Genomic DNA, 27,894 nt, shown 5'->3' on the forward strand with positions numbered 1-27,894 from the left:
GTCCAAGAAAATCACTGTATTCTGTCCATTTTTATGTTTATTTCTACTTTCTTTTTTAATTTTTTCCTAAAAAGCAATTAAACATTAATTACATTCAGAGGAGAGATTGCTCTGATAATATAGTCAAGAAAAGAGAAGTGTCTTACTGTTTCTTTGCCAAAGGTTTTCAGCCAACATTGTAAAAGAAGAATCTGAAAAAGGGAAACTATGCAAGCTGAATTTAAAAATCCATTTTCAAATGTTATGGGGGCAATGTAAAAGGATATTACATGCTCAAATATCTAAATTATTTTTTTAACTTTTGAAATGGATTTAGTAATATTACTAAGGGTATTGCATAGACACAGTCTTAGGCAAATTTTTAAAGTACAGGATTTTGAAATCCTAAACTCTAATTTATGCATCTAAAAATTATAAAGTGAAAAATAATACCTACCTCATAGAATTATTCTGAATGTTAAATGACATAGTGACATATGAAATAGTTAGCACAATGCCTCAGATACAAGCCGATGCTACATTCAGTTCAGTTCAGTCCAGTCACTCAGTCGTGTCTGACTCTTTGTGACCCCATGAATCACAGCACACCAGGCCTCCCTGTCAATCCCCAACTCCCAGAATTTACTCAAACCCTTGTCCATCGAGTCTGTGATGCCATCCAACCATCTCATCCTCTGTCGTCCCCTTCTCCTCCTGCCCCCAATCCCTCCCAGCATCAGGGCTTTTTCCAATGAGTCAACTCTTTGCATGAGGTGGCCAAAGTACTGGAGTTTCAGCTTCAGCATCAGTCCTTCCAATGAACACCCAGGACTGATCTCCTTTAGGATGGACTGGTTGGATCTCCTTGCAGTCCAGGGGACTCTCAAGAGTCTTCTCCAACACCATAGTTCAAAAGCATCAATTTTTCAGCGCTCAGTTTTCTTCACAGTCCAACTCTCACATCCATACATGACCATTAGTGATGGCTAAAAGTAAATTCCTTAAACAAAAGTACTTTATAACTAGAGTGATTATAATTTATGGGCCAATACAAGGATTTTTGAGAGTAAGCAAACATGCTATTATTAGTTATACCTGAACCACAGGTAAAAACCAGGACAGTCCCAGGAATATAATTGGGTTGGCCAAAAAGCTCCTTTGGGTTTTTCCATTATATTGAGTGAACTTATTGGCCAACCCAATAGAATGTGTGGTTGCTCTATCTAGAATCAATTATCATAGCTAGCGATAAACATTTTCTTTTCCAGAGATCACACATATGCAAGACAAGCAGAATCTTGATTCAATTATGTATCAGTAACTCACCTAAAATTTCAAGAAACAATATTTATTAGGATTATGGTTTAATCAGAGCTTGGTTTTACTGAAGATCACCAATGATTCTTCAAATATGTCCACAGCTCACTTGGCTAATATCCACTTTTCTTATAAACCAGAAATTTCCCCATGGTTTTACTGTCTGGCTGATTGAAGCTAATATATGTTCCAAATGTTTTCAAAATGTCTGCTTTCTTTCTTTGGCTTTCCTTTCAGTTAAGGTGCAGTTATTTCAAAGTGCCCATGATTTCTATCAGAAATTAAAATGATGCTTAATGAGAACAAAACATGTTTTCACTTGAAATGCAATTAAACCAACTTGGAGAAAAGGTTTTTTTTTCCTAACTAAGATGAAAACAGCTGTATTTATCAAGCTGCTTATAATGGTATTAGAATTTCTCTTTTAGAAACATTTGCTTTAAGATAATATAATTTTTTTAAATTATCATTGACATTGTAGATAATGTTATTTTCATTCCAATATCTCTTCAGTTACAAAGAGAATCTTTATTTTTATAACTCATGGCAGGCTCACTTGATCATATATTAATAGGAAGTTTGTGGAGAGTTGTTCTTAAAGGCTTGTGTGTGGAAGGTCTCCCAACAAGATTTTCATTTCCTGACTAAATATGATTTCTTCATGATTATGCTAAAATTTTAATTATTATAATGCCTCAAGATAGAAATCACTTCTGCATAAATTTTTTAAAATTCCCCCAAAGTAAAAACTGCAGATAATTTCCATAGTCTAGGAAAAACATTTCTCTAAGCTGCTAATTTTTATTTTCCTTTTTATTTGTATGTTTTGGTGTTTTGTAAGTACAACCTATGTCTTAATTTACTACATATTGGCATGGCTTGCTGATGTTTTCCTAAAACCTGAAAAAAAGAAAACAAACCCTGTTTCTGTTTCCACGTAAGAACACTTTTTCTTGATCTTTCATAGTTTAGGTCCACAGAATCAGGAGAAATAGCAACATTGTCTTGTGTATATATAAATGCATATATACAAACAATAGAAGAAATACGCAATTTCCCATGATGATAACACTTGAAGACGTCATTACCAACAACAACAACAAAAAAAAAACCATTACTGCTGTTAAGAGCTTGACCTTAAAAGTGTAATCTAAACTTCTGTTTGAAAATAGCATGTAATAAGGATATGAAACTCTAGAATTGTAAGTAAGATAAACGTGATTTGGATTAGTTATGTAGCTATGAGATACTTCTATATTCTAATTTTAGGCTAGGTCTACACTGGATAACAAGTTAAATGTTTTGACTAGATTAATTTAGTCAATTTAACTTGAATGATTAATTTGTGTTATTTTCCTCCTTTGAAAGAACCATGGAATCCTATATTTTCAACATAACTAACAGGAATAAATCACTCTGTTAAGTACCATGAAAGATATAAAATTCCAATAACACAGGATCTGCCATCAAAGACCTTTCCCTCTGTTTACATGTAAATTAATATACATTCATCATCAAGAAGGTAGGTAGAACTGCAGTCAGTGATACATGAGCAATATAATCAGGCATGGTCCTTATTTTCCAGGATTTGCACCGTAAGGAAGAAAGATTAAGGCCAGAGAGGATGGTTAAAATTATATTCTTTTTGTACTCTGGAGCATTTTGTTAAGAAATATATGGAACAAAACTGTGTTTTTGGCAGTTCCAGTCATGGTGTCAGGGTTGGTGTCGGCAAACAGATACCATACTTGTGACACAAAAAAAGGACATTTCCTTTATCCGCCAGGTGCCCCTTATCCTAAAACTCTTGAAGAAGCTGTGCAAATCCATGTGCTCAAAGCATGGTAAACAGAGGATGCTCTCTGCACTGAGAATAGAAGGATAATCTCAACCATTCAGGGTTGATCACGCAAGGAAAAACCCAACTATTTAGTCAAATGTCAATAGAGTGAGCCCTAACTGTTAAACTTATCTGCCTTTTTACTATATTCTTCAAACTATATTTACAGTCTCCTTCAAATAGGAGTAAATGTTGGAGACCCTTTTAAAGAATAGAAAATTAATATAAATTAGTCACAATCCTTGGAATGGACTCTTGCAAGAGTGGAGCCATGAAACTTAAGTTTTATTGGTTTCACCATAATTCCACCTTAATTCACAGATATTTTCAAGGCACAGGAAGTGTGATTAAAGACATGTAAGTCCAGTTAAATATTAGTTCAATTATCATTAAAACACTGAAGGATAGTTCATGAGTCGCTTTTATTACCTGAAACTCTTGTCTACAAAATCATTGATGTTTATGTACACAATTTCACCAATGCTTATTGACCAAACTGGTTAGCTCAGCTCTCATTTCCAACATTTCCTTCAGAATTGGGGTTCAGTTTGTCAAAATTGGGTTCACTATGGCCTTTCATCATCCATTTTATCTTGCCTTTGTAGGTAGTCTGTGGGCTGAGTTAAAGCATGTTCTATTATTGAGCATTTTGAGATTGTTCCAGGATTTGAAAATTTTAAATTACTCTGGTTTCTTGGAATTAGCTAATGCATACCACAACTTTCCTTGAAAAACATATTTGAGCCAAAGTGGCTTTAGGGAAGTGTTTTATGTTTTAATAAGGTTGAGAAAAGGAGATAAATTCATCTAGTCATAGTAATGTAGTAAATCTTGTTGAGAGGAACCATTCTCTAAATGACACAGCTATAATTTCATTCCAGCTGATTTTGTGGACTTGAAACATTTCACTCTGCTTTTCTGTCTCATAAAGAAATTTCCGTTCAGGTTATTTGTACAGATCAACAGATAAAACCTTATGTACTAGAGCTGAAACAGTTCTGTTAAATGTCTCTTTTATCCATGCCAACAATTTCGCTTCTTCAGGACCATGGACCTTCCTTAGGAACATACACGCATTTCCCTAAAGAATCCTTAGTCTGTGATATATTTTTGAGTTAAATTGTTATTATGTATAGAAAAATTCTTTATGTCCACCATGAATGCACATCAAAGTTTATATAGCATTCATCTCCATGGCAGGTGCTTTATCTTACTGATTATTTTGGCAGAGAACATATACCAAAAATCTCCCTGTGAGAAATAAAAACAAACCTCCACCCTCCAAAAATAGAAAAAAGCCACAACTCTTCAGATCCCCTCTGGACCTGTGAGTAAAGCTTATAAACTTTCTTGGAGTCCGTTTAATGCCTGTGACTCTGGCTGAAGCTCAAAGAAAGGGTTGGAGATGGGATGGTCTACAAATAGAGGAGCTAGGATTTCTGAGTTGGGCTTGATCTTCTACCTATGAAAGTTTGTATGTTACTTCCCCATGTGCCTTGTTTTATCCTCTCAGAAAATAGGAGTTTCATCATCTGAGGATGTAAAATATCATGTGAGAGGACTTTTGGAGCCTGGAGAGCACCTTGGATGCATTTTCTGCATCATTCAGCTCCTCATTTTACTGACAAGGAAAATTACAGCTGGGGAAGTTGACTCCCCAAATCCATGAAGCTAGGAAGTGGCAGAGCTGTGAGCGTCACTGCAGACTCCAAACTTCCTTCCTCTTTGTCATTATCCATCCTCTTTAATATCTGCTGTCTAAAGCACTGTATAAATTAAAATGTTTTTATAACTGCATTACCTTACTATTGTTCTGTAACAGATCACTCCAGTCTTACACTGAAAAACAACACTTATTTATCAGCTTCCAGTGCTGTTGGCCAGAAGTCTAAGCAGGGCATAACTGGGTCCTTGGCATCGGGTCTTAGGAGAAAGACCTTGGCTGAAATCAAGCCATCAACTGGATTGTGTTATGAGCTAGAGCTCCAGTCCTCTTTCTGGCTCATCGAGGCTGTAGGCGGGATTCAGTTCCTTCTGGTTGTAGGACTGAGGTCCCTATTTTGCTGGCTGTCAGCCAGGGTTGCTTTAAGCTCCTAGAGGCTGCCCTCCATTCTTAGGCACGTGACCCTCATGGCAGCTACTTCTTCAAAGTCAGTAGGATGATCTTTCTCTTCAGGGAAGGCTCTCTTAAGGGCTTCCCTGATTGGCTCGGACCCACCCAGGATAATCTCCCAACCTAATCACAACCTAATCAATAATATCCATAAGTCCCACCCATGCTCAAGAAAAAGGGGTCATACAGGGTATGTGTAGGATCATACAGGGAATGGGAATCTTGTAATTAGAACTGGGATTCTCTTTACTAAATCTACTCATTCAAATACTAGTTTTCCTTTTTTTTTAACCTCTTTTTCCCTTTACTGCCTCCCATTGAGTTAGTCAAGAGTCCTACTGAAAACCCAGAAAGGGATGATGAGAGGAGGTGAATTAGGAGCAGTGTGATGAAAACTTCAAGTCCATAAAAATATCTGATTTTTTATTAGTTTTACTTATTCTTGGCAGACTTAAGTGCTAATACACTGTTAGTTGCTCAGTCGTGTCTGACTGTTTGCAATCCTGTGGACTGTAGCCTGCCAGACTCCTCTGTCCATGGGATTCTCCAGGCAAGATGACCTAGCATAATTCAGAATTGCCTATTCAGCCATTACTAAATGGTTAAAGAAAATAATAATAATCAGCTATTCTCTTGGCAAAATGCTTCTTTTAGTAAAGTTGGCCTGGATTCAGAGAGGTTTGAGGAACCTGGATTCAGAGATGTTTGTTAGGAGCAGCAGAAGCTAGAACTCAGGGGACAGTGATGACCAATAGAGGTGCTATTTTTCTAGTGCCTCCTGTAGGCTGGACACTTGACTCATGTGAGCCCATTTAATCCTCACCACAGTGATCTGTTACAACAGGTGGCACAGTCCCCCTATTACAGATGAGGGAACATATGTGAAGGGGCAGAGTCAGAATTCAAAGTTCGGTCTGGTTCACTGGTGCTCTCTTGAAGACTGGCTTCGATCTAAAGGTTCAAGGTGGAGACTATAACCCTCAGAGGTTCTCAAACACTTACACAGAAAGTAGAGGATGGTAGATGGGGCTGGTGAGTAACCAGCAGTCTCTGAGACAGAGGCTATTTTAACCAATCGTAAAATATCAACTCTATAAAGGGACTCTACTTCTCCCTTCCAGAGTTATCATTAAAGTTTGCAGAAATCAAGATGAAGGCTTGGCATCATAAAGCTATTTTTCTTTATAGGGGAATTTACAGCTAAGGGATGAGTTGAACTTTATAATACCTCATTATGATGGTTAATGAGAAAAGTATTGATATTATTAAAGTTTGCTTCTTTTTAATATGAGCAAATAAGGCACAGAGTAGGTAAACGAGGGGGCTCAAATGGATAAGTACATAAAAACGTAGTGACAGAAACCAACTTGACTTGTTCTTGAGTCCTGCTAACTGTACCTCTGGTTGAACAAGTCAATTAGGATTGAGCTTATAATGAGAACTCTACTCAATGCTCTCTGGTGACCTAAAATGGGGAGGAAATTGAAACAAGAGGAGATATATGTATACATGTGGCTGATTCACTTTGCTGTCCAGCAGAAACTAACACAACATTGTAAAGCAACTAGACTCCAATAAAAATTAAAAAAAAAAAAAATATCAAGTTCATATAGCTGCAGAGCTGGGAAGAGTTGTGATTACTTCGTGAAAGCCCCCGTTGCATTGTGGTAAAAAGTTAAATTTGGAAAGATTTCAAAATCCTGCAACTGCTGCTCAATCGCTCTGAAATGGAATTGCATGTAAATTGGGAATTCTCTGAATACATTTACATTCTATTCCTTTTAATAAATCGTATGTCAGATGTGTACTTTATGAGATAGCGCAATGATTCCTGAGGCATCATTCCTGTGGAGCAGAGAGACAGGCTTGAAAACAAACAATGACAATGACAAAGGTGCTGAACTGAGATGTTTAAGGAAGACACACAGATAGCAGCAACCGATTCTGTGGGGGAGCAACAGGGAAAAGTAGAAAAGGGGCATTTGGAGTAGGGTCTGCCTACTAGGCAGAAAAGGGAAAGAATTTCTGTGCTGTGCTTAGTCACAGTCGTGTCCGACTCTTTGCAACCCCATGGACCGTGGCCCGCCAGGATCCTCTGTCCATGGTGATTCTCCAGGCAAGAATACTGGAGTGGGTTGCCATGCCCTCCTCCAGTGTATCTTCCCAACCCAGGGATGAAACCCAGGTCTCCCACACTGCAGGGGGATTCTTTAAAGAATTTCCAGGGAGAAGGAAAAACAGACTTAAAGCTACAAAAGTAAGAAAAATATAGTTCAGTGTGAGCGGAGTATACCAAACACCAGGAGAAGATAGAAAAGAGGTTGAATATTTATGCAGCACTTAAATTGGGAAGGACTGACTACCCTCTAAGGAGAAATTTCAACTTTATGGCAACAGGAATCCAATAGAGATGTTACATAAAGGATGACAAGATAATAGCTGTATTTTAGAAGATTAATTCTAGTAACAGGAAGGAGGATGGCTGCCTGGGAGAATGGAAACTGAAGCAGTAAGAAGGGGATTTGGAAAAGGTCTGTTACAGAATGACTGAGCACCCAGATCAGGGGAGAAGCAGAGGAGACAGGTAATGAGGGGAAAAACTGCTTCTGATAAGTGTGTGGGACTGGGGCACCAAGTGGCTGAAGTCAGGAGAGGAAAGGGGGATGTAAGGAGAAAAATGAATGATGACACCTAGTTTCTGATCTTCAGCTATGTCTGGTTTGGGGGGGAGTGGGAGATGGAAGAATGGGAATTAATTGTTTAGTCTGAGGTATTTGGAAACAGAGGCTTGGAGTTTAGGAAAAAAATTATACACACACACACACACGCTTGTGAATTACCAACAATTGATACTGTGGCAGTGAATGACAGGTTTCTAAGATTGTCATGTATTTAAGAAAAAAATAGATTTTTGTACAGCACATGGGACTCTGCTCAATGTTACATGGCAGCCTGGATTTGGGGGGAGAATTGGATACATGTACATGTATGGCTGAGGCCCTTCGCTCTTCACTTGAAACTATCACAATATTGTTAATCGACTATACCCCAATAGAAAATAAAGTTTAAATTTTAAAAAAAGAAAAAAAGTTTTAAGTATTGGGTCATGAACCAGCATGTGTGATACAAGTAGGGAAAAAAAAAAAAATCAGGAAAAGGAAACAGAGAAAATTCTGCCACTAGGATACTACTCTGAGCTTCCCAGGCGGCACTAGTGGTAAAGAACCCATCTGCCAATGCAGGAGATGTAAAGAGACATGAGTTTGATCCCTGGGTCAGGAAGATCCCCTGGAGAAGGGCATGGCAACCTACTCCAGTATTCTTGTCTGGAGAATCCCATGGACAGAGGAGCTTGGTGAGCTATGGTTCTTAAGGTCGCAAAGAGTCAGACACGACTGAAGAGAGTTAGCATGTGCACATGCAAGATATGACCATGAGCCCCAGGAGAAGGTTTAAAGATGATGTTTGTATCAATGTTCCCAAGCATGAGGACTAAGAGGACGATGCTTCATATGACAATTAGGAGGGCACTGGTGAATTCTGAGCGGTTCCATGAGGTTGGTGGTGAATTGGAAGAGCAGATGGATTCCTTGAGCTGATAAACAAAAATGAACGGAGAGTGTTTGGTCATAGAGGGGAAGGAAGGGACAAGAGAGGATTTTTTTTTTTTTGTCCTGACTTCTTTGTTAGAATGGGGAAAGAGAATGTTCATGGAGAAAACTGAACAATTGGAGTGAGCTGGCATTAGAGATTGGTGGGTGGATTCAGCAGTAGGACAAGCAAGGGAAAGAATCAGTAATAGTTTGATGACAGGGTCTTAGGTAAGAGGGGGGAACAAGTACACTTTAAAAGAAAATGAGTTGAGAGAATATATGTATTCTTTACCTTGCACTTCTGATATAGATCTGTAGTTTCTGTACCCATAATAAGCACACACAGATGTAAATCCTAGCCCGTTGCAGGCTCTCAGGGGTTTACTTACTATTATGAAAATAAAGGTGACAGCCGATGTCCACCTCATTCTGTTAGAAGATCTTTTGGAAACCACAACAGATACAACAGGAAAAAGAAAAAAAAAAATTTTAAAAAGATGGCGGAATTCCAAAGCAAGATAATTAGCACCTAAGCGAAAGAGAGTTTCTCTTCCTACCTACAATACCAGGGCTGGTTTTGGTCAGTCTTGAAGATGTAAGTCCCAGATGGACAGAAAGAATTATTTGTACCTGCTTCACAGGATCTCACAGAGTTCAGTTCACTTTAGGATTGAACAAACAACACTCACAAATGCTCATCCAAACATACTTCTTAGACATTCAGTTGAATATCTAGGTTCCAGAACACCCCCAGAATTTCTCGAAAAAACTGAAGAATCTTACAGGCTAGTTAAGATCCTAGGCAAGACCAGAGCATCCTGGACCATTTGAACTAGGTAGTCTCTGTCTTGTATTTGTGGGAAAGAGCTGGAACAAACTCAGTCTTTATGATTAAGCAGAAAAGACAACAATTTCCATAAGAATGTAATCTTCTGCATGGTTGGTCCCCAGTTATTTTTTGGATGGTCGTTTAGTTTCTGTCCAGTTAGCTAATTATTCTGCTAAATCATCTTTACAAGATGACTGGCTTTCTTGAGTTGTTAATACTTGTGAAATTCTTTTCCCAAATGAATGAGGATTGAAAGATGTATATTTTTTAACACACACATATACCGACTTTCCCAAACATCTAGTGTGTTGAAAGTTGGTCCGTTGCAAGGAACTAGAATTCTAGGCCAGGGTCCAGGGGTGGAGATGACTATAACTTTCCAGCGAGAGCTTCGCTCTTGGCTCCGAGCTCAAAACGAAAAATCCCTCGTCAAGTCAGAAACATGAAGTATGGGGCTCTAACTTGAACAGGAACTGAAGGAAAAAAAAAAAAAAGGCGGGGAGAGTAGTATTCATAAAGATTTAGTAAGGAAGTTAGAAGGAATTATGTGGGAAAGAAGGAAAAAGAATAATTGTGGTGTTATGACATGCCTGGGCCAGGTACATAATATTGTGGGTCAGAGTTTCATTTCATACAGACCAGTTATCATGATGACATTGTGAAGTAATTTCCTATATACTATAATCTGTTTTGGAAACGCTTTCTACCAGGTGTCTCTTCTGGGACATACCGAAGCAAGGAGTTGATCTGTTAAATTACTCACACTGTTCAAATATTTGAAGTACTAATTCATCACTCACGACCTTAAATTTGTATTTTCACATCATTATAAATTCAACAGGGGTGAATCTTTACACAATAATGAATAAAGTGACTCTTGAAAGGAAAGATGTTGACCTTGGAGGCAATCTTGTGGGATGACTCTTGAAAGACATCGAAGCATCTGAATCTCTCTCTGGGCTGTATATTAGATATTCACAGAGTCCGAACTCCACGCATGTATGGACAGATCCTTTGTTATATGGATATACCTGGTGGGGAGTGAGGAAAATATCAGGGGAGTTAAATCTAAACACAAAGATAATTGCAAGGTGGTTACTTGGAGCAACTTGCTAAAATGGCTATATGTGGACTTACCACTAGTCTGTAAAGTGAAAAATAATCCTATGGGATTATATGATGCCAAGGCTAGAAAGGGCTTTTTAACTCTCTGTTAACAATGATGTGTTGAAAGGTTTTCATTATCATTTTGTTAGAACAGCCTTGCTAAAACCTGGTCTCTCTGTCACTTCATACAAATGCAAAGGAGGAAATAGGGCCAATAAATGTAATCTACAGGTGAAGTTTGCAGAGGCAATTTAAGAGAAAAAGTATTTTTGTGGGATTTTACCATTTCACAGAAGTTTTCACCTCGCCTCTTAAAGTTTTAAGAAATTATCAAAATCTGAACAATTAGTCATGGTTTTTATTCTATATATTTCTTCTTGGGGAGGCTTATTCAATAGAAATTATCCCAAAATGTTATGCCTAGTATCACAAGCATCATTATTATTTAAAAATTTGACCAAATAAACATAAGCATGGGATCCCCTAGTAGCTCAGATGGTAAAACATCCACCTGCAATGCTGGAGACCTAGGTTCAATCCCTGGGTTGGGAAGATCCACTGGAGAAGAAAATGGCAACCCACTCCAGTATTCTTGCCAGGAGAATCCCATGGACAGAAAAGCCTGGTGGGCTACAGTCCATGGGGTCGCAAAGAGTCAACATAACTGAGTGACTAACACACAAACATAAGCAAACACACATATATGTATATATCGTGTTACATACATAAATGAAAGCAATTCTGTTTATCCTCACTTATTCACCAATTAACAAAATATATGTGATTGTCTATGATGAAACAAGCAGAGTGCTAGAGCTATACCATAGAATATGAAATAGTCTTTGCCCTCAAAAAAAGTAATGTCCAGTGGGAACAGGTCATTTAAAAAAAAAAATCACAAAAACACTGTACAAAAAGTCACAAAAAGATCCTTGTAAAAATAAAAAACACACACTAATGGGACTTCCCTGGTGGTCCAGTGGTTAAAATTCTGTGCTGTCAATGCAGGGGGCATGGGTTCAATCCCTGGTTGGGGAACTAAGATCCCACATGCTGTGCAGCACAGCATTAATTAAAATTAATTTAAAAAAATTAAAAATAACCACACACACAAAATTAATTACAAGCTAGGAGAAATGTTATGGAGGAGACGTAAGAGTGGAGAAGGAGATTAAAATTGGTTTCAAAGGAATGGAAAGCCCTTCTAAACAACTGAAATTTAGTTGGAGCCTGAGAGGAAGTGGAATTAGACCAAATATGGTAGATGTGGGAAAATCCAAGCAGAGGAAACAGCAAGAACAAAGGCAGTGAGGCCAGAAAGAACGACAAGCATTAGAGGCATGTTTCCAAGAAGGCTTCATGGCATGGGGCGTAGACAGTGAGAGACAAAGTGTAATCAGGTCAGGCTGGAGTTAGTGCCTAGACCTTCAAGGACACTGCACATGGTCTGGGAAGCAAAGGATGACTGGGTTACATCTGCATTTCAAAAAGACTCTGACTGCTGTCTGTAGCAAAATAATTGGAGGGAGCAAGAGTTCGAGTGGAAAGCTTTAAGATGATCAAAGCAAAGGTAGGATGAAGGCTTGGATTTGGGTGGTACTTAGTGAAGAAAATAAAAGGAGACAAGTTACAATGACAGGGCTTGGGAAGGGGTTGGCTTCCGAAAGGAGGTGTCAAAGATGATTGTCAGGGTAGGTGACTGGTAATTGACTGCTTGAAATGCTAATATGAGAACCAGGCTTTTTATGTTCACCTTATTCTATTTAAATTCATTCTATGCAAAACTAGTTAGTCCGTACTAGGAGCAATGTATGGTGCTGGGAATTCTCATGGATACGTAATATGAAAAAAAGGTAGATAAAGTGATATATATAATTTCCACCTTTTATAGAGTCACAATCAATCGAAGTGTTTCTCATTTCCAATAGACAAAATAATAACTTTATGCCACACACATAGGTGTTTATACATAAATACACGTGTCTACACACATGTATGTCTACATACAGATATGTGCATATATGGGTTTCCCAGGTGGCTCAGTGGTAAAGAATCTGCCTGCCAATGTAAGAGACATGGGTTCAATCCCTGGGTGGGGAAAATCCCCTGGAGAAGGAAATGGCAGCCCATTCCAGTATTTTTGCCTGAGAAATTACATGGACAGAGGAGCCTGGTGGGCTACATAGTCCATGGGGTCACAGAAGACTTGGACACGACTTAGTGACTAAACAATGGCAACATGTGCAATATATGTATATATATATTTGAGGTATTTGTATCACAGATATTAAGTATATATTGAAAGGAGATGAAGAACATAAAAATAAGTAATAAGTATGGAGTTCAGAAAGATAAATCAAAAAATTATGTGAGATTGTATTCTTCTTAAAAGAAATTAAAATGTTTCAAAGACTATTAAGTTTTACATCTCCAAATTATTACAGGACAGATTTATGACTTTAGCCCTGTTTTTCAAAGTGTCCATAAAAAGAAATTAGACACTAGTATTCAGATATATAATCCATTTTTTATTCTATGATTTATCCCTACAGTCATGAAAGTAATCCTATCATTAATAATAATGATAAATAATAATAATAACAATCATTGGTGTGGGATGTTTACAAATCATACACAGCAGAAAAGCATAAATGCAGATTTCATTTTAGTGTTGTTGAAATGTTACCTTTTTTTTTTTTACCTGTTTAGTATTTTTCTTAGGATTCTAAACTCAATTTGTTATCAAACCGACTTCACAGCAGACCGGACATGACTAGTTCATAACTTTGTTGAATATTTTCCAGATGTACTGGAGGACACCATCGCCAGTTTAGCAAGGGTATCTTGTTGGTCAGAAGTCTTTTGTTTAACAAACTCAGCTTGGGTATTTATTCTAAGAGTCTAACTAAACATAGAGGACAATTGCTAATCAGTGAATTCTTAAGGCTGCTTTCATTTCATCCTCCTTACACAATAGTCTTTGCTTGTTTCAGTTTTGTGTGTTTCCCTTTGATTGCTTGTTAATACCTTTTCTATAGTGATAGTATGTGAAAGTAGCATCTAATCTCTGAATTAGTATATAATTGTTGATCATCACTATAATTGTGCAGTTAGTGGAATATACTTGGAATCACTAGTAGTGAATTTGCCATGAAGCTAAGGAAGTTTCAGGGCGTTGGATTTCCTTTAATAGTATTGGATCTAAATTTGTATTTTTAATTTGAAAAAAAAATCTCTCAAATCTTAAGAGCTTCAGGTCTTAGAAAACTTATCTGGCTCTTCTTTTCATCTGTATTGTAATAATTAATTTGTTTTTATGCCTTCCTTATATCGTTTTGGCTTTATGAAAATGGGTCATTTTTTTTTCCATCTATTATCTAGCATTTAGTTCAGTAAATGCTTTGTGACTAGACTAAGTCATGTGCCTTTACTATTACATTTGGAAAACGTTTAACAAAATTATTAACTCATCATGTTCTATCTGCTGTGAAGAGTCAATCTGATAACAAAATTTTTAGTCTAAAATCCTAAGAAAAACCCTAAAAAGGTAACATTCAAACAACACTAAAATGTGTGTGGTAAGGGAGATTTTCTTTTGTATTCATGCATCTTTATGAATAAATATTTTGTTGCAAAGTTTAAAAAATAATAAATTATCTTAGTTAATTTTTAAAGTTCAAAATGTCTATTTGCAGAATTTTAAATGAGATTCCCATACTGTCAATATGTACAACAATATTTTGCAAAAATGTAAAATATGGTCACATGTTAATGTACTTTCATTTTTCTTTGCAAAATTTTCTTGAAGTATTTTCCAAATGGGAGTGAATGAGAGAAAAGGTATATTTGACCAGTTTTATAGATTCTAAGAGTGCTTGTAATAGTTAAAACATAGCCAAAGAAAAGTGTTAAGGCTTATGATAGCATTTATTTCAAGCTGTCACTTACTATAACATCTCCATTTTGTCTTTATTTCCCAAGTTGCTTATTTATAAATCTCCACTCTATTTTTCAGTTGACATATGTTGACAGGCTAACAATATATTACCTGAGAACTGATATACCCTGTATAATGTATCCTCTAAGAGCTGAACAATACATAATAAGTTAACAAACTTACACTATGAAGACAAGTCATTGTTTCTAAAGGGAGGTTCATATTTTGATTTTCAAGAAAGGAAAAAAATTTCCCTCCTTTCTCCATCCTGTTCTGATCATTTCCAAAGTTTTATAAAAATGTAAAACAACAAAAAATTCATCTGCTACTTCCTAACCACAGAGGTGAATAATTTAAGAATCACCTCATTGGGTTTTCTGCTAGCTTCCTATTTTATTTGGAAAGATCTGAAACTTCATTTTTTAATTCCAAAATACATATCTGCTTTATATCCTTCAATTGTAAAATGATGGTACATCTGCTAATCTGTAGCAATCAAAAAAATACTAAGCACTTACAATGTCTCCAATCCTGGAGGAAAAGTTTCCTTTTTGAAAGGATTCCCCTTTTCTGAGCTTTGCTGTTTGCTGTTGGTTAAGTAGTGGCCCGCCCTGGGAAAGCAGAGTTATTTCAGCCATCATTCACTTTCAGTTTACATTAGACTCTGTGGAATATTATAGTGCTATTCAGTATTCATAATCTCCCAGACTTTGCTGTTTTTATGGCCCAGTATAATTTATATGTGGTGTTTGTTGGAAGGTTATCAGAAGCTATTTGGACATAACATTTTTCACAATAAATAATGATGGCACTACTGTTAAAATATCTTTTATTAACTTAACCCACCCAGTAGAATTGGTGTTTAAAACAATGCAAATTAAAGGAGACAAAAAATCATTCTCAATTTGGGACAGCTTTTAAATAAATGTCCCCCGTCGCTTACACAGCAAGAAGGCCCCCAGATTTCATCTTTATTTGAAGGGTGACATTTAAAAAAATACACTAAGAAGGTTGTATGTAGGCAATGGTTCAGTTAGCATTCATCCCAGGAGCCAATTCCTTTCAAAGAGGAGGAAGTAAATTTCACATAGGGATGGTTGGTACTCACCTCTTAACAGACAACAACACGTGAGCCTGTCACTGCACATGAACATTCTAACTTAGCCACAGTTGTCATCTGAACTAGGAGAACGTTTTCTTTACTTGATTCTGGATCATTCCGCCCTGCGGATCACCCCGACCTTTCACTGCTGTCCTTCGCGGCAGAGTGCTAACGTTTTCTGGATTTCACTGCTCTTTAGAATTCTCCACCAGAGGGAGGACAAGGGAAGCGAAGCAGGTTTCACCCGCAGTTCTGAGGGAAGTTTGAATCCCAGAAAACTAGCAGGATCTCTGGTCTGTCTCTGCACTCCACTCCCCTGTACCCTTTCACAGCAGAACGGAGGGACTCCAGCTATCTCGGTAATTTTATCGCGGACTGCTTTTCAACCAGGGTTTTATTAGTTAACTTACAACTTAAATAATTAAGTTACGGTGAGAGACACTTTGGGAGACCCCCTTTGCAGAGAACAGGTTATTATTCTTTTAGGAAAAGCTGAAGATGAGAATTCTGGCAGGCACGTTGCTAAAGGCAGGAAAGCAGGACACAGACTCATCCAAGGAGCAGTTGAACGACCTTGGAGTCCTCTAACCATCCTCACGGTTCCCTGAGCCCTTCTTCAACCCACATCTGCCTTACTCCGTCCCCTTTCCACCCAGGAGTTTCTCTTTGCCCTGCGTGTGTGTGGGGTTTTTCACGAAAGTCAGAAAGGACCGAAAGCCAAACTCCAAGGGGAAAAACAGCGACCGTTCCTTTCCTTCCCACGGGTTCCAAGCCTTAATTTGGCGGGCAGGTGTCAGAGCGGCAAACTCTGGACTCCAGTAATTTTCTCTGCTTTGCAGGGCAGGGACCAGCCCTCCGGGGCGCTGCCTGGCGGGGAACGGGCGCGAGGAACGGGAGGGCCCGCGTCCCTTCCCGGGTCCCAGGCTCTCCCGGGGCCGCGCGCCCCGGTTCCCGCGGGCGCCGCCGCGGCGGCTGCGCGCAGCTTCCAGCGACCCCTGTCGGGGGTGCCCGGCAGCCGCCCCGCGCGCCGCCCCCCGCCCGGCCGGGCTCGGGGAGGGAAAGGGGCTGCGCCCGGGAGCGCCGAGCCCAGGCTCCTCCCGGTGGCGCGTCCGCGCCTCGGGGTGGGGGTGTGGTGGGGACGAGGGAGGGGGCGAGGCCAGGGGAGGGCGAGAAGGAGGCGCCAGCGTCCAACCTGCGGGTGGGTGGCGGTGGGGCAATTGAAAAAGAGCCGGCGAGGACTTCCCCCCCCCCAACTTGTCGGAACTCTGGGCTCGCGCGCAGGGCAGGAGCGGAGCGGCGGCGGCTGCCCGGGTGATGCGAGCGCGGGCCGGACGGTAATCGCCTCTCCCTCCTCGGGCTGCGAGCGCGCCGGACCGAGGCCGCGACAGGAGCGGACCGCGGCGGGAACCGAGGACTGCCCAGCGGCGCGCCAGCAGGAGCCACCCCGCGAGCGCGCACGACCGCCGGACGGAGCGCCCGCCAGTCCCAGGTGGCCCGGACCGCACGTCGCGTCCCCGCGCTCCCCGTCGGCCACAGGAGACGCTCCCCCCCGCGCCGCGCGCGCCTCGGCCCGGCCGCTGGCCCGCCTCCACTCCCGGGACAAACTTTTCTCGAAGCCGATCCCAGCCCTCGGACCCAAACTTGTCGCGCGTCGCCTTCGCCGGGAGCCGTCCGCGCCGAGCGTGCACTTCTCGGACGAGATGTCGGAGCGCAGAGAAGGCAGAGGCAAGGGGAAGGGCGGCAAGAAGGACCGAGGCTCCGGGAAGAAGCCCGCGCCCGCGGCGGGCGGCCCGAGCCCAGGTGAGTGCGCCGCGCGGCCGGGGCTCCGCGAGCCTGCTCCTTCTTTTTTCTTCCTCCTCCTCTTTCTCGGCTGCCGTCGCCTCTCCCTCGCCTGCCCGCGCGCCCTGCGCACCCGGCGCTGGCTCTGCTCCCGGGCGTCCGCAGGGCCGGGCGGTGCTCGCCCCTCCCTGGAGCCGCCCCTCACCTGGGCGCCGAGCCCCACCCGGGCGTCCGCGCCCCGCGCGCCGGGTGAGGGCGGCAGCCGGGCCCGCGCCCCGGGAGGATCCGGACGCGCCGCGCTCCCTGGCACGGCCTTTGCCCAGCGCCGCAGAGCCGAGCCTCAGCGGGAGCCGGACCTGGCGTGCCGGAGCCGAGGCCGGGTGCGCGCTGGTCCCGCGCCAGTCGCGCTTTGCACGGGGCCCGCCTGCCCTCTAGCGAGAAAAGCGGGAACGGGTGTCCCCCCTTCCGAGCGCCTGGCTCGGAAGAAGGGGTGCGCTACAGAGAGGCCATGCGAGCGCTCGCGCAGCGGTGTTTTGGGCTCCAGGGAAGGAGTGCAGGGTCCGGGTGTGAGCGGACGTTCACCCGCCTTCAGCCCTGCGGTACTGGTGTTCCGATCAGCGGAGAGAGATTCCTAGAGGTCAGCGAAGCAGATCAAACCCAGCCCAGCGCCAGGACTCAGGTCCACTCTAAAAAGGTTCTCAAACTTTCGGCTTTGCAGTTCTATTTCTCGGGGCCTCTTTGATCAATACAGTTAATTTATTTTCCCAAGAGATGCCCATAAGGCAAAAGTTCACCTAAACTTTTGAACCCAGTTGCTCGCTGGTTGTAATAGAAAGGGAAATGCAGTTCAGACTTTGTAGGGAAAAGTACTGTTGGGTCACTCACGGGCGTGAGTGACAGTTTCACCGTCTGTTTCACTGAGAAGGGCTGATGCTGTAGACACTACCCACTACCTTGGACGTAGGAGGTATTCCAAAGAGATACTAGTTTATGAGTGATTCAGTGAAGATGATAAAAAAAAAGGGGGGGGTGGAATATACGGGCTTTTTTCTGCTTTTGGGATTCCCAATTCTTAATCGATCCAGATACCGTAAGTTACGTAGAACATCCCCCAGCACAGTTTATAAAGCACTTCTGAGGAATTAATTCAATAGCACTTGGTAGTACCGTGACTGAGAAAGATAACAGAGGTATTTGCCTGTTCCTTGCAGGAAGAAAACAAGATTTGCCTAGTCCTCTTATTGGCATCACTGAGAGCATTTCAGAGCCGGGCTTATTGGCAGAGACCTTAAGCAGGTTTTGAGCAAAACAAATTGAACAGAGAGTAATTGTTTGGCCACTGACCGACCGTTCCTGCGCCTGCTTCTATGATAAGATACTGCTGATCAGCTTCACCATCGTTACCTTGCATTAGTCCTTAGGAGGGTGTAATTGAAATTTTCCTTACCTCCCTCTATTTTGGAGATCCCTATCGCGTTTTATTCAACCAGGGCTGAAATGGGGGAGCTGGATTAGCAACCTCCCTAAGTGACATTCTCTACTGCCCTTTCATAGGCCAGCCTAGTGAGTGAAAGAACTCTTAGACCTGACCACAATGGTAAAGTTGTTAAGAATTTTTTGCGGGGCTCTTTTAAGTGCTGTCCTGTCCTGCCTGGGAAGACTCCGCCTTCAGAAGTTTCTAGGATCCTCTGGAGGTGGTCTGATGAATTAAGGAGGGGATGGTGGTTTGAAGGAGCATCTCTTTCAGTCTGCACTTTGTCACGGCTTCAGGGCAGCAGTGTCTTAGTTAACATAGGCATTTCAGATAAGCACCCGTGGAGGTGGGAGAGATTTTAAGAGCCAGCAGGCATTTCTGTGCCCTGCAGATCTCCTCTCTTAGATAGGCAGCTGTGTGGGGACCATGTAATGTTGTCTCCTGGCACAGGGTCCCAGAGCATCCTTGGCGACCCTCATTATGCTGTGCAGTCCCATCGCTGTAATCCCCTTTAAACCAGATAGACTGGCATCTTTAAGTGACATTCTCTTTACTTTTTAAACTTTATTTTGTATCGGGGTATAGCCGATAAGCAATGTTGTGATGGTTCCAGGTGAAGAGCGAAGGGACTCAGCCATATGTACACATGTATCCGTTCTCCCCTGAACGCCCCTCTGGTCCAGTCTACCAAGTAACTGGGCGGAGTTCCCTGTGCTATACAGAAGCACAGGTCCTTGTTGGTTATCCATTTTAAACATAGCAGTCTGCCCTTTCCCATCCGAAACAAATGAACTTACTTACAAAACAGAAAGAGACCCACAGACTTAGAGAACAAACTTATGGTTGCCCCCCGCCCCACCCCGGGGCGGCGGGGTGGGTGGGTGGGGGTTGGGGAGAATGAGGGGAAGAGATAGTTAAGTGATGTTTTCTTTACTATCTTCCCAGAGAACCTGGGGTGAACTTGGCTCTAGGTTAGCTTTCGGTGTCTTTGTCTGTTTTCCATCGGGTGGGTTGTCTTCTTTGGGGAGTAACATTTTACCCTTCCTCCAAGGCCCCTTGTGCTTGTTAAACCCTAAAAACCAGATAAGAATATTTATTCTTCATTGGATTCAAAAAGAGCCATCAGCTGAAAACCTGCTTTAGGTAACAGCACATGGCATTAAATAGTACTGCTTGGAAATCACTGTTTGTTCCTTCTTGTCCTTTCCCTTGTAATGTTGTCAGTACTTTCCCTTATCTTAGGAGAATAAATAAGTGAGAGCCACAGTGGTTTGTGAGAGAAAAACACACACCTCTTTGTCAAGGATTTTTGCACTCTTTAGTCCTCAGGCATCCTCAAAGGAAATGACCTCTAGAGGCCATGGTTATAGCATTGCCACTTGGCATACCAGCTCAAATTAGGGCTTACAAGGACACCCGTCTCTTAAATAGCTCCCCCCATCACTGTCCTTCAATCCCAAGTTTCACCTCTTTCTTAAAACAGCCGCTGGAACTTTCTATCCCCTATGACGCCTATGCAACGGCCAGGCCTCCCTTTGGATGTTATAACATTACTTCATGACAGTCAAGGGAGAGATAAGACTGAGAGAACTCAGCCCCTCAGCCCTGCTGTGTGCCGTATCATATGCAGAGGCATAAACACATCTGTTGGAGGGATCGTTTCGGGGGCGGGGGAAAGGTTTCTTTAACTTTCATGCGACATGTGTGACTGATACGTGATACATACCTAGCTATGTTTCATAGCATCGCATTTTTCTACAATTAACTGAATATTGAATTGCATACTATTGGGGCTGCAGATGTTCAGCAGCATTATCTCTGCTCCAGTAATGGCTCAAATAGGTCCCAAGCCCTTGGGGTCATTGATTCTTCTTCTTGGCTCAAAAAAAAAAAAAAAAAAAAAAGCAACCTCAGCATCATCCTGGGCTTTGTAACTCAGATCCATGTACCAAGAGCCCTGTAACTTCCCACGCCTCTTGCATGGACATCCCATGTCCAGGCTGTTCATCTTGATTCAGCTCAACAGACTTTGTCTGTCAAAGCCTGAATTGCAAACCCAGAGCTTCACCCTCCTCCCCAGATTTGGTGTCTGGCTCGAAGCTCCTTTTATGAACCTCTGCTTGCTGATGTTTTTGTTTCTTTAAAACATTGGGAAGGATTCTTTTTTTCCTCTTAAATGACCTGGAACCAACTTATTATCAAGCCTAGCTCAGTTCTAGAACTACTAGGTCTCCCTTCATCTCTAGCATCAGGAGTCATTTGTAAGTACAAGTGGTGGAGTCATGAAGACACTTAATATCCCAAACGAGTAGAAGCCAGCCAGGTGCTCCCCCGGGGACATCACCCACCAGTTTTGTTAATTCAGTGTCTCCCCAGGCTGAAGTGCTTGTCAACATTCTTGGGTATAAAGTGCGCCGTCCCAACTAGGGCAGCGCGTGTTTACAGAACAGAAAGAATGCCCCACGATCTGTTTTCAGCCTGCTGGCTTGTAACCACTTAGATTATGTAATTACGAAACGCATTAAATGTTCATTTTAAAATGAAGTTGGGTTTATTTTGGAGAACGGTTTTAAAGCAGAAAGAGTGGGAGAAACTTGAGATACTGTTCTGCTAACTGCAAAATGAGAGAAGGAGACTGATGGGAAAATGGGGAGAAAAGAAACACAAAATATGTAATTAGAAAATATTGAACCAGTGTGAAAGCAGTGAACACGTTATTACATGCCAGGCACTAGGCTGGACACTTATACTTATTAATAAGGGAGCTGCTCTTCATTAACTATCCTACCATGTTCCAGGCAATGTAACAGATGTCTGTGTGTTTTGTCACCTGTCCTTTAGTACAAAATTGCCTCATTATTACAGGATACCTAGTTCTTAGCACTACAGCTGGATTGCCTGGGTTTAAATCCTAGTTCTGCTGCTCTTTACTTGTATAGTCATGGTCAAGTTACTTAATCTCTCCATGCCTGTTTCCTTATTTGTAAAATCGGGATCGTTATCACGTTATCGTAGAGTTGTTCTGAGGCTTAAACAAGATAACAGCAGTAGTAAGTGCCCCATCAATATCCAAAGCATCTATGCCTTTGCCAAGATATTTGATTAAAGTTTTCCAAATTCACCTTTTATGGTAAAAAAAACAATCCACAGCTGGCCTTAGATCAGAGTGAGTATAAATATTAATATCTACTACCTGTAAATAGAGAGAAAAGTGGATAAGTATGTCAAATACCATCACTGCATATATGTATTATGAAAACAGTCCTGAATGGAGTCTAAATATTGAAAGTAGAGTGAGGTGCAACATCATTTTATCTCTGGCTGAAAAAGGTTGAGGTTTCAAGCTCGAGAAGGTTTTGAAACACGAGTCCCTTTCTGATCACACTGAAGAGTCCATGCTTATATAAAATGCATGCATAGTCTTCTCTTTGGGAACTAGTAAGAATTGAAAAGGAAACTGTGTGTCAACATGCTCTTGGTTATCTTTTAATCAAGTGTAATGGTATGTTGCCAGCAAGGTTCCTAGAATCCAGTGCAGGTATTTCTAAATATAAACAAAATAATGAATATAAAAAAATCTACATATTTCATTATTTTATCCCCCTGCCCCTCACTAGAATGGCTATAGGCTGCATGTCTGTGCTCAGTCGGGTCTCTGCGACCCCCTGGGCTGTAGCCCACCAGGCTCCTCTGTCCATGGGATTCTCCAGGCATGGGTACTAGATTGCTATAGGTAATGCTTAAAGTTCTAGGAGTGTGAATCTTAGTACATCGATGTGTTATTAGCATTCTCACAAGTGAAATTTGACACTAGCAGTATTGAGAGTCATCCTGTTTTTATATGACAGAAGAAAACAGACCAAACGTCAATATTGTTTAAGTAATTTAAATTTTTTTAAAGAAATAGAAAAGTAGACTTCTAGTATTTTGGTTAACCCTTGAATTCTCTTCTCTTGACAAACAGAAAATATAGAAACTGATATTATACAGTATTAGCTTAAAAACTCTTTCTCTTCTTGAGAGGAAAATAACAAGTATACTATCAGGTACATAAAATGAAATTTCCTCAAAGGAACATGTGCTTTGGTGGGTTCATCCTAATCCTACATGTTTACACACATGTCCTATGTGGGTTTTAAGAGAGTTTTTAAAAGCAAGCTACCAGAATGCCAATAGATGTCAGTGTTTGTTGCTTTAGAAAAAGTGAGGTGTTAGAACTTAAAAATTTTTTTAAAGTTTCATCCTTCATTTATTCTCAATTTTGATACACATAAAGCTGGCTACTTTGAAAAGTTGACAATTAGTAATACCCTATATAACCTTGTTACCTAACTTCCTTTAGGGTTGACTTAAGTCAGTCCTGAAGAAAATCAATTCTGAAGCTGAAGCTGAAGCTCTAGTACTTTGACCACCTGATGTGAAGAGATGACTCTTTAGAAAAGACCCTGATGCTGGGAAAGATTGAAGACAGGAGGAGAAAGGGATGAGAGAGGATGAGAATGGTTGGATGGCATTCAATGGACATGAGTTTGCGCAAGCTCTGGGAGATGGTGAAGGACAGGGAAATGTGGTGTGCTGCAGTCCTTGGGGTTGCAGAGTCAGACACAACTGAGCAACAACAACAATGTTACTTCCTTACATTTTGTAAATGAAAATAGCACATTTTCACAGCCCTCTCTTCTAAATATGAAAAGTCTCTGCAGTTCATTCCTTAAGGAAGTTAGGAGGCAGGCTGAAAATACACATCAGTGCATTCCTTTTTTTTTTTTTTTTTTAACTGAATGAACAATTATTTGAGAATGTGTTACGTATACCTTGGATTTATTTTGCATTTGTAAACTATAAATTAAGTATTCATGTTTCTTAGGTTGCCGTATTAAGACTGAGTAAGTGCATTTTTGAGTCCAGCTCCAGTAGATCTGTGGAGTTCTGCCTTTGGAAGGTCAGATATGGTCAGAATTCTTGTCTTTCTGTGTTTCACCAGTATCACCTTTTTCTGGCCTCCAGAGGGTGCTCCAAGAGCATTACACTGCTATTCCCCAAAGAATGACTCTTTTCTTTCCTTAAGTTGACTTCGATATTCTGGGCAATCTTTGGGGAGGAATAGGATCTGGATTTCCTCAGAGTTACTACCTCAACTAGAGTTTGCTTCCCAGTTAGACCAAAATAGACCAAATTTGCTAAGAACTCTGAATCAGAACATTCCAAGACATTATTCTGATGATGACTATGCAGTTGTCAATTTGCAAGGGCGCATCTCTGAAATTTACTTTCCTTTTATTTTAATTTTATGGGGATATAGTTGATTTACAAGGCTGTGTTAGTTTCAGATGTACAGAAAAGTGATTCAGTTATACATACATATATATATGTATGTATGTATCAACTCTTTTTTAGATTCTTTTGCTTTACAGATTATTACAGAGTATTGAGTAGAGTTCCTTGTGCAATACAGTAGGTCCTTATTCCTTATCTATTTTATATGTAGCAGTGTGTATATCTCAGCCAGAAACTTTTCCCCAAAGAACTAGCATCTTATAAGCATCTTTCGGTTGCCTTGGAGAACACTTTCTTTGGCATAAGTTAGGGCAGTATCTACAAAGATATTTAGTCATATTGAAAAGTTTCACTATAACATTGAAAACTTATACATGAACACATCAAAAACGAAGGATCTTTAGGGATATGTCCATTGTCATGTCTTTACACCGTATCCGCAACCCCTAGCTAAATGTTTATGAACCTTACTTTGACTGAGCTACGCATTTTTAAAAATGGGTTGGCATGACTAATTCTCTTGGATATGGGCTAATATTATAACACTGTCACAGAACTGTTATTTGCTCATGGTTTATTCCACCCTGCGCTGATCACCTTCACTGTGAGTTACTCCAAGTCTATTACTCCCTTCTCTTTTTAAAGGACAATATTGTTCACGTTGTTTTGGTCCAGGTAAGGTATTATTGATGGAAAGTAGCTTGTGCTCTGCATTGGTGTTCCAGACCTTCTGGTTTATAGCTTCAATTGCAGGTAGCTGGGTCCTCTGGGAAGCTGTTAAGTTGTAGTTTCAGGGATGTGAGAGAGTCAGGGAAATGCTTTATTAGGCTGAACCATCAGAACTTGTCAATTCTATAAATGATGCACGACTGGATATTGTCAGTGTCATAGTTTTGTATTTGGACTCTCATTAGTAGCTTGACTTTATGCCTTACATAGTGTTTTTAAAAATAGAAAAATGACAACTTTGAAAAAAATTCATAGTTTTGTTAATTAAGTGAGGTTAAAGTAATATATGGTATAGAAGAAATCTGGGCTAGGAAGTCATTAAACCAGTGGCATTTTCTTCAATAAATAGACCAGGTCATGTGATATCTATGTAAAATGAATTCACCATAAACGTAGGTTGCCAGGGCAAAGAGCACTTTGCCTTGGAGAGAAAAGTAATACATTTGTACCATAACATACCACTTGGATTTTTTTGAACCTTTTCAGTTCAGTTGCTCAGTCGTGTCCTACCCCATGAATCGCAGCACGCCAGGCCTCCCTGTCCATCACCAACTCCTGGAGTTTACTCAAACTCCATCGAGTCGGTGATGCCATCCAGCCATCTCATCCTCTGTCATCCCCTTCTCCTCCTGCCCCCAATCCCTCCCAGCATCAGGGTCTTTTCCAGTGAGTCAACTCTTTAGCAAACTGTTATTATGCTTTATCTTACCCACCATATTTCTACAGAGATGTGAGTGAGAAATATTGACTCTAGTGAGCAATCTTGGCCTTATTTTATGGAATAATATTTTTAAAGACTTGACTCAGTTTCACTGTACTATAGCGTTTCAGTTTTTCTAGTAGTTTTAATAGAATTTTACTGTCAAGTGAAAATGTGTTCATTATGAATGGCCTCTATTACTTTGTAAAGAAGGATAATATTAGACAAAGCCAGATTTTTAAAGTATATATGTATCTGTTTATAATTGTAACTCATCTGTTTGTTACATATAATCTCACAATTGTAAAGACAAACTCCATTTTTAAAGGATGTGTCAGTCTCCTTAACTATTCCACAGTAAATATAAAACCAGTTGTTAAAAGGAAATGTCTGAATTCTAACTTGGAAAATTTTTTTTTCAGAACAAATAAGTCTTATGCATTATCAAAATGTTCTGAATACTGACTGTTTCATATTTAAGGACTCCAGAATTTAAAATGAAAATTCCTGTACATTTTGTAACTTTTTCAAAAATGTATATCAATCCTAGGTAAGGCACGGTTTGGATATTAACTATGCATAAAAAAAAATTTCTCTATTGAAGCCCTGAAGAGAATTTTTTATCTTAATTAGCTGTTTTCAGTTCAGTTCAGTCACCCAGTCGTGTCTGACTCTTTGCGACCCCAAGGACTGCAGCACACCAGGCTTCCCTGTCCATCACCAACTCCCGGAGCTTACTCAAACTTATGTCCATTGAGTCAGTGATGCCACGCAACCATCTCCATACCAACCAATTAACTGTTTAGTCCATCATCTATTTGAAATTTTCCACTGGTGTATAATAATGGGAAATCGTATTTGCACGTGAACTGGTAAGAAATGCATGCAAAAATCAAAGAGGAAAGAAAGTGAATTTAAAAATAAACTAATGCCCATGATAAGAGAGTTTTATATTTTAGAGATAAATACATACATTGCTGTTTAGTTTAGAAATGTGGATTTTGTGAATTGAATGCCCTTTTGTCCTTAAGTTTATCAGGAGTTAACAAAAGTTTCCGGTTTTCCCTGGATGTGTTTCTTCTCGCCTTTCCTCATGGCATGCAGTGGACTTTCTGTTGTATTGAGAGACAAGTGAGGGGGTGCAGAAGAGGATTGGTGACTTGCTTTAGTAGTGATTGACGGGAAGTAGGCTGCAGATATCCCCTGGGACACAGCACGCTGTGGTTTCATATCTGCAATGTGAACATTTGTGTTGGGTTGACCAAGAAGGCCATTTGGGGTGTTTAACATGAACTGGTATATGGAAAACATTTTTTTTGTGTGGAATTTCCTTTGCCTCTCTTCTCCTCCAAACTTGGAAAGATGACTTTTTAGTTATGAGTTTACCCTATATTAATGGTTACGAGCATCTAACTGAAAGGGTTGTTTTGTATTTGTGTTCTGTATTCATGTGATATGTGAGTATACGGTAGGAAGCCTTCTTTGGATGGAGGCCAACATTCTATCCATCTGTAACCTCAGTTGGGGCTGAGCTGACTCTAAAACGTGTACTCATGCAGTTTGGCGTAACCCAAATGAAAGCTTTAATTCCTCATTTTGATGCTTCTCTTTTCTTCTCTCCAGACCCACTGGAGTGAAGGAGGCACACAGTGTGGATGACATTTTGAACCCACATCTATATATTCCACAGGGGGTGGGATGAACCGTCACCCCCGCAGAACAGCACGTGTGTGTTGTACACTGCTTAGTCATGTCTGACTCTTTGCAACCCCGTGGGCTACAGCCCACCAGGCTCCACTGTCCATGGGGATTCTCCAAGCAAGAATACTGGAGTGGGTTGCCATTCCCTTCTCCAGGGGATCTTCCCAACCCAGGAATCAAACCCAGGTCTCCCACATTGCAGGCGGATTCTTTACCGACTGAGCCACCAGGGAAGCCCATACCTGGATTTAAGCCCTCCTGGGTGTGGTCCCACTCCTGACACCTTTGATCCAGCCATCTCTCACAGGCAATATCTTGACGTTTGGCAGCACTTTAGAACTGAGCAGTATTTTGCCTTTTCCGCACATTTTCTGGCCTGTTCACCTTATAAGTAAAAACCCCATTGCTGAATGTGAC

The 27,894-nt window shown here is 40.8% G+C and overlaps 1 protein-coding gene across 8 annotated transcripts in view; it reads left to right on the forward strand.

The window, feature by feature from the left end:
* NRG1 (neuregulin 1) overlaps nucleotides 1-27,894 on the forward strand; it is a 1,115,683-nt gene that overhangs the window by 865,313 nt on the left and 222,476 nt on the right. For 2 of the 8 annotated variants that reach the window (XM_061134972.1, XM_061134976.1), the window contains exon 1: nucleotides 17,358-17,617. The exons of 1 other annotated variant lie outside the window; for it this stretch is intronic. In XM_061134972.1, the coding sequence (XP_060990955.1) occupies nucleotides 17,518-17,617 (100 nt within the window). In that variant the 5' untranslated portion in view covers nucleotides 17,358-17,517. Of the gene's footprint in view, nucleotides 1-17,357; nucleotides 17,618-27,894 lie in introns of those variants that run through there. 5 more of the 8 variants (XM_061134968.1, XM_061134973.1, XM_061134969.1 and 2 more) reach the window with 4 other exon arrangements.

The sequence above is a fragment of the Dama dama genome, chromosome 32 (genome assembly GCF_033118175.1).
Source record: "Dama dama isolate Ldn47 chromosome 32, ASM3311817v1, whole genome shotgun sequence".
In the NCBI taxonomy this organism is placed as follows: Eukaryota; Metazoa; Chordata; class Mammalia; order Artiodactyla; family Cervidae; genus Dama; species Dama dama.